The sequence below is a fragment of the Oncorhynchus gorbuscha genome, linkage group LG23 (assembly GCF_021184085.1).
Source record: "Oncorhynchus gorbuscha isolate QuinsamMale2020 ecotype Even-year linkage group LG23, OgorEven_v1.0, whole genome shotgun sequence".
NCBI lineage: Eukaryota > Metazoa > Chordata > Actinopteri > Salmoniformes > Salmonidae > Oncorhynchus > Oncorhynchus gorbuscha.
In genome coordinates, this window is record NC_060195.1 from 43338466 (window position 1) to 43346305 (window position 7840).

At 38.1% G+C, this 7840-nt stretch overlaps 1 protein-coding gene across 13 annotated transcripts in view; it reads left to right on the forward strand.

The window, feature by feature from the left end:
- The window catches only part of LOC124011119 (glutamate receptor 2-like), a 69570-nt gene extending 66362 nt beyond the window's left edge, over nucleotides 1–3208 (forward strand). For 3 of the 13 annotated variants that reach the window (XM_046324163.1, XM_046324166.1, XM_046324167.1), the window contains 3 exons: nucleotides 405–558; nucleotides 1170–1277; nucleotides 1437–3208. In XM_046324163.1, the coding sequence (XP_046180119.1) occupies nucleotides 405–558; nucleotides 1170–1277; nucleotides 1437–1585 (411 nt within the window). In that variant the 3' untranslated portion in view covers nucleotides 1586–3208. Of the gene's footprint in view, nucleotides 1–404; nucleotides 654–1169 lie in introns of those variants that run through there. The other 10 variants (XM_046324164.1, XM_046324169.1, XM_046324170.1 and 7 more) reach the window with 6 other exon arrangements.
- Nucleotides 3209–7840: the final 4632 nt, after the last annotated feature.

The window sequence follows — 7840 nt, forward strand, 5'->3', positions numbered from 1 at the left end:
AGGACTGCCAAGTATCGTACTTTTACTATTGTACTAGTATTCAGCAGTAATGGCAACACATAGATTACTCTACTACATTTGAAATATAGCTGCATTTTCATCTTGCACATATATTTCTATATCACTGGACCAAGTACTAACCTTAATCCACCACATTGCTTTCATAAAGTAACCCTAAAAAAAAGGCAGCACTCGTGTGTGGTTTGTAACGTTGTCTAGATTTTTTGTGCTTTAGTGTACATTAAATGCTTGGTAAATTGATAGACCACGTAGAAATGCTAGCATTTGTGTGTTGCTGTGTCAGTAGTTTTTTTTTGGGGTGGATGGGCGTTTTGTATTTTTTATTTTTTTATGCCCTTTTATCTGTGCCCTTCCACTGACATCTGTCTCGTGTGCGTTTGCAGGAGAAGACGAGCGCCCTCAGTCTCAGCAATGTGGCAGGGGTTTTCTACATCCTGGTCGGCGGACTTGGTTTGGCCATGCTGGTGGCCTTGATTGAGTTCTGTTACAAGTCCCGAGCCGAGGCGAAACGAATGAAGGTGGCAAAGAATGCACAGAGTATTAACCCAACTTCCTCGCAGAATTCACAGAATTTTGCAACTTATAAGGAAGGTTACAACGTATATGGGATCGAAAGTGTAAAAATTTAGGGGGTAGGAACGAGGTCTTCATATAAATTCCCCCCAATGCACGCTTTTGGCTTCATCTGTCCCATCCTTGAATGTTGAATGTGGAGGTTGGCCAAATCAGATCGTGTTATGATTTGGTAATGAGAGAGAGACGACCTTGTTTTTAGAGTTTTGGTTCATTTTAAGTTTCCTTACTGTTTAACATCATGATCATGTATGACTGTTGATGGCCATGCTCATTAACCTATGTGTCCCAGTGACACATTAAGCGATACTGCTTGTGATAATCATGCATATCAAGCTGTACATGGGCATTTGCATCCCGCATTTTGCTATACCCATGGAAATCGTATTTTGTTTACGTTTTGCATTCTCATCTTTCTACATTTAAAATCTTAAGTTTACTAGGTTGGAGGGGATGTCTGGAATTAACCTGGTTTCCTTGTGTTTGTATTTTTGTGTGCTGGAACACGTGTGTGTGTGTGGTTATGTTGGTCGGGTGTGTGTGTGTGTGTGCGTGTGCTTGTGTGTGCATGTTAGGTGACCTTCACGGACGCAATGAGGAGCAAAGCGAGGCTGTCTATAACGGGGAGTACTGGGGAGAATGGCCGTGCGATGACTCCAGAGTTTCCAAAAGCAGTGCATGCGGTACCTTACGTTAGACCCGGCATGGGAATGAATGTCAGCTTGACGGATCTCTCCTGATCGATAAGAACCTTTTGAGTGCCTTACAATGGTTTCAATAGAGCGGTTTTCGTATTTTTCCCTCGCCCCTCTCTCTTCACGCTTTCTTTCTCTCCATTTTAGTTGAAAGGGGTCAAGGGGCCTCCCATTATGGTGTCATGAAGACGTTTCCTTCTTCTCGCTCTCTATTCCTCACTAAACAAAAGACGATCCCTCTCGATGGAATTTCTCCTTGGAATACAAAGGGAGGCCTTTTTTTTGTAACCCGGTGACATCATTTCCTATCTCTGAGTATGTTGGAGATATAGGAAGCATGATTGACTGTAACAGCTGCTCATGGGAGTTCTGTCATCTCAACTGGGAGGGGGGGGGGGGTCATTGTTGAGACAACACGTCTGTTTCTGTAGCCACCACCGCCAACCCGGGATCCTTCAAGCACACTTGACTTCATCATCGAATTGTGAAATGTCTTTTTTTTGTTGAAAATTTAAGAAAAACTACATGAAAAAATATTTGTATGTATTTTCACAAAAATGGCTTTTAAATAAAACCGCTTACATACTGGTTGAATATAAACCTATTAATGTGTGAGTATATTGGAGAAAAAAAATGCTTAACAGCTTGTAGTTAGATATTTTTAAAGCCAAATATGTTGTTTATGGGGTTTGGAATGTTTAAATCATGTAATTTATTACTATTCTAAACTTTCCTATATATCTTATTCTTTAACATTTGGTGTTGATATAAAATACTTAGCAATGCTTGACATTTGAAATCAATCCTTTTCCTATGTTTTTACTTGTTCGAGTGGATGGCACATATGTTTTTGTATGTTATTTGTTTGCTTTAAAGTGTTTTGCTGTTTGTATTTCTTTCTGTCAAGGATCAGGATCGCGGCCCACTTTTTAAAGGAAAAAAGCAGTTTACACTCCATGACACTCCACTACTGTGTTATTGCATACGTTTTGCTATGAGAGGAGAATAAACATACGTATACATGGTCAAAATGGTCGTTTAAAAATGCCAAATAATAAGGGTGCCAAAATGTAGTGCCAGTAGGTATGAATATAGTAGTCTTAATATAATCAGTCACTCTCATCAAGTGAAAGTAGTCAACACATTTTGTACGTTTTGCTTCTTGGTGTACAGTTTTATGGCTAAGAGTCATATTTCAGCAACTTTTTTTTCTTTCTCCACATACTTTGCATTAACCTGAGTGTAAATTAGCATCAGTTGCATGTTGTTACCTCAAATGCATCTAATTTCTTTTTGCCAATGTGCAATTCCATTTTAGTGTGGAAGTTGTGAGACTAAATACTTGTGATGGGAAATAGGAAAGTAGAAATATATGGATATTTTATGACAAGTATGAGTAATATCCACTAAAACGTTACAAACCCTCCTCAATTTATATTCATATTTATATTTTGTCAATTCCATGCAGTACTTATACATGAGGGTCATTTGGCGGTGACGGATTTTCAATATCAATTATTCATAGTAGGATATGTTTCAAATGAAACATGTTACATTTTTGGATAGAGCACATCCCCCAGTAGCTTCATTAGGTAGGAGCTTTGAAACAGCTTTTACAGACATGCACCTCTGATTTAGGCACACACGGAAGGTTCCAGAAAGACCATTGTTACTTTTGTATTTGAATAACTTGACCTAACATGCGATCACGTCCTCTCACATATGTAAAGGGAGGCACACAATGTACTATTGGTATCACTGTTGCTTTTTTTTGTAATGAACAGTACAACAGTACGTTATCTTATCACCCTCATCATTGCATATCCAGACTATTCTCACTGACATTTTCTATATGGAATGTGTGCCAACTTGTTTATTGTTGGGATTCTTTCTAAATAAAAAGTGGCTTTCTCTTGTTATCATTCTGTGTGTTGTGTCTTCACTTTACCAACAGTCTTTAGCATATGTATTGGTGGTTTCTATACCTTGCTTCTGTCAAGACCATCAAAAACTGACATAAATTTGTTTTGGCCAGCAGCATCTCGAATATCTTACCAACCTGCAGAACTTTTCCCCTCCAAAACCCACAAGGGTGAAACCCACAACACATTGTTTAGACTTGGCCTTCTGTTTGAATGGAATCAAACAATATGCCAGCTCAGTGAGCCCACATACTACCGAAGCATTCTCTGAAAGAGTTAATTGCAAAGTTTAAGCATTTGAAATGATCAACAACTTCAGTAATTACACATTTTTGTCATTAGATTAAGAGTATATTCATTGAGGATGCCAGAATGTTAATTGCTAAATGACTTTCTGGTACATTTTTCATATCCAGGATGAGACATATTTTGTGCAGAGTTCATTATAAAGCTTTGTTGCTCTGAATTATTTTCATAAAGATGTATTATAATTCAGTTGGTGTGCATTGTTTAGCATAATTGGTGTAACTGTGCCTTATTCAAAGTCCGTTGATTAAAAGGGGAACACAGTAACTTCAGCAATTCATTCTCATGATTATGATGTTCTGGGGAGATACAATAAAGAGATATGGGATATTTCATTAAATGCATTAACTTTAATCAAGTTGTAATTGGGCGATTCTGCAACTACAGGAACGTCTATGTATTCAGGGTCAATTTTGGGGATTTTATTTAAAAATATATTTTATTCTTTACATGTTACATTCACACTACAATCCCCCCAGATGTTTTTAACATCTCTCTATCAAGTATTTTAGCTACTTTTCAGATGCATTTTATACCTCAATTTCACTGTTTTGCCCTTGTCTCTAACCCATACTTTTGAGCTTCTACTAAGTTTTTCTATGAGAAAACATTAATAATTACACATTATGTAATATTATGTTCTCGAGAAAGAGTGAATTAAATAACATCTTTATCAATATTTATTGTGAATATGCCCTTTATATTGCTATTTACACAAAATGTATCTGTCCTTTGGTAGTGGTGTCATTTCTACCACTGAGGGCAAATTCCTCAATAATAAAGAGAATGTTAATTTAGTTACCATGGAAACATATTGTGATACTGAAACATATGGCTGCAGCAGACAGTTGTTCCAGAAGTGATGTCCAGAAGTTGAAGAAAAATCTAGGTAAATATTGCTAATGTATGAAAACATTTTTCATTTCTATTCATTTCCAAATAGGATATAATTTTTAAAATATATATTTGATGTATTTAGTGTTAACTATATGCTAGCTGTAATACTATCCAAAGCATGCTAAGCAGTCTGACCTTTTTCTCTAAAAAACATTAGAAGCGTCTTATCCATCACAGTCATTTCCATCACAAACTTAACTGTGAAGTTGAAGTCAAATACTTGCTATAAGGAAAAAGGTTGGAAGAGGTTGCTCAAAAACTTTGAGATCTTTGCATGACAAACGTCAAACTTGATAAAGCTCAACGGAAAATTGAGAAATACAAAAAAAAGGTATGATCAACTGATGAAGAAAATGGAGACAAGACTCCCCAAGGACAAAGACAAACAGCAAATGAAGGGATCTCCGAAGAATCTGAGAAGGATTTTATTACTTAAAAAAAAATGCCATCATTGCAGAGTTAAAGCAAAAGTATCAAAAAATGCACAGTGCCAAGGACAAACAAGTGGCTTTAAAAATGCTCAGAGGCAACATCCTGAGAAAGTTTGGCCTGATCAAAGCATCAAGCAGAGAATTTGGATTTTCAACAAAAGCAATGAGGGCAATGACAAAAATCCATTGTTATTACTTTTTACTTAAAAAAAAAACTTTAGGCTTATTTAATAATGTTTAAAATTCCTTTAATCTAGAAAATGCTCCAAGGTGTGCACAACTGGAAAACTTAAGTAGTATTTTTCTTTGTTTTTAGAAGATGCCACATAAAAAGGTATCCCATATGATACCAGGTACATCTGCAAAAAGCCAGGGAGAAATATTGGCTAACGTTCCTATCAACTCAGTAAGGCCAGCAGGCTAGTCTTTCTTTCTTTTTTTATTGGTATGTAACTTATGAAAGTTGTATGGTCAATTTTGTTTTGTATTTAAACACCACTTTAAATGTGTACATGACACTTCAACAAAATGTTCCCATGGGGACAATAAAGTAAGTAAGTAAGTACCTATCAGGCAACACAAAACCTAGACCCGCATCCAGAACATGAGGCCATCATACCTGCTCCTAACTTATCTGCCCCGGATGCATACCCTGATGCCCCTTCCTCATCATCTGCAACAGGAATGAGACGTCTGTCACGTCCTGACCTTAGTTCCTTTTTTATGTCTCTATTTTACTTTGGTCAGGGCGTGAGTTGGGATGGGCATTCTACGTTTTGGTTCTGTTTGTTATATTTCTAGGTGTTTGGCCTGTGTAACGCTTCTCTTGTGGTGAAGGAGAGTCGGACCAAAATGCAGCGTGTAGATTGCGATCCATGTTTAATGAACAACGTAAACACGAATTAACACAAACACTACAAAACAAAGAACGTAAATAACGAAACGAAAACCGAAACAGCCTATACTTGTGTCAACTAACACAGCGACAGGAACAAAGACACTAAGGACAATCACCCACGACAAACTCAAAGAATATGGCTGCCTAAATATGGTTCCCAATCAGAGACAACGATAAACACCTGCCTCTGATTGAGAACCACTCCAGACAGCCATAGACTTTGCTAGATACCCCACTAAGCTACAATCCCAATACCAACACCAAAACCCCAAGACAAAACACACCACAATTGAGAACCATACTTAGGCAGCCTGTTTTCCCACTATGGGTTGTGGGTAGTTGTTTTCCGTTTCAGTGTTTGCACCATATGGGACTGTTTCGGTTTTCATTTATTCTCTTGTTCTTTTGTATTTAGTGTTCAGTTAATTAATAGAAATATGAACACATACCACGCTGCGCTTTGGTCCTTTTTCCTCAGACGAACATCGTTACAAAGTCAAATACTTGCTAGAAGGAAAAAGGTTGGAAGAGGTTGCACAAAAACATAGAGATCTTTGCATGACAAACGGAAAATTGAGAAATACAAAAAAATGTATGATCAACTGATGAAGAGTTAAAGCAAAAGTATCACAAAATGCACAGTGTCAAGGACAAACAAGTTGCTTCAAAAATGCTCAGAGGCAACATCCTGAGAAAGTTTGGCCTGGTCAAAGCCGCAAACAGAGAATTGGGTTTTTCAGCAAAAGCAATGAGAGCAATTGAAAACAGGCCAACACGTCTTCAATACTTCAGGAAAAAGCAGTGTAACATAATTAGCACAGCCACAGAAGAGAACATCACTAGACTCTATGAACGTGACGTCAACAGTAGAGCGACAACTGGGAAAAAGGACATAATAATGAGGAACAAGAAAAAAAGCAGAGGCTGTATTTTGTGTTTTCGTTATTTATTTGGTCAGGCCAGGGTGTGACATGGGTTTATTTTGTGGTGTGTTTTTGTATTGGGGTTTAGTAGGTATTGGGATTGCGGCAGAGTAGGGGTGTCTAGCATAGGCTTGGCTGCCTGAGGCGGTTCTCAATCAGAGTCAGGTGATTCTCTTTGTCTCTGATTGGGAACCATACTTAGGTAGCCTGGGTATCACTGTGTATTTTGTGGGTGATTGTTCCTGTCTCTGTGTTAGTTGTTCACCAGACAGGCTGTATAGGTTTTCACGTTCCGTTTGTTGTTTTGTATATATTTATAGTAATTACATGTATCGTTCAGTTTCAGAGGCGCTTCTTGAATGGCACAATTCAGAAAGTTTATCAGAATTTTAAGAGGGAATGTTCAGAGATTAAAATGTCAGACTATGAATTCTGCAATATACGTCATTTTTGGGTTGTCAAGCCAACGGTCGAGGAAAGGAACATGTACCTCTGCAAAACCCACGCCAACCTCCAGTTCATGGCCGACAAACTACAGTATCACAAAGTGATCAGCTGCAGCAACAACGAGAACCTTATTGAGTCTTTGTGCTATGAGAACCTGAAGAAAGAGTGCATGTACACAGAGTGCTCCCTTTGCCAAGCCAAAGAGCTTAAAACATCTGACTTTGATGCTGGTGAGCAGACATGGGGGTTTGAGTGGAAAAGCAAAGCTGAAGTGAGAGAAGAAAAAACAAAGAAGGAAACATGATCACTGTACATTTGACAGTATAAGAAAAGGTGTGTTGCACACTGCATATTCTACTGGAGGACTTCTCCAAAGGATTGAAAGATAAGTTGGGGAAACACGTGTACATCAATTGACACCAATACTCCAAACTGAGAGAATTAAAAGAGAATCTGTAGAAAGTGGAGATCATCGTTCATATTGACTTCAGGTTCAGAGAACTGCCCCCACCCCCACAGTTTTATCATTGCAATGTGATACAGGATGAGACAACGGTGTGCTTTAGGACCATGCAGACACCTCCGAGCGGTCGGGTAGGCTGTTTGGAGTGTTTATCCGACTGGATAAAACAAATTATATTAATCATTTCCCCCCCACTTCTAAAACCAAAGTTGCGCCCGTGAGAGAACTACCTGTTTAAATACACCAGTCAAATCCAGGCAGTTC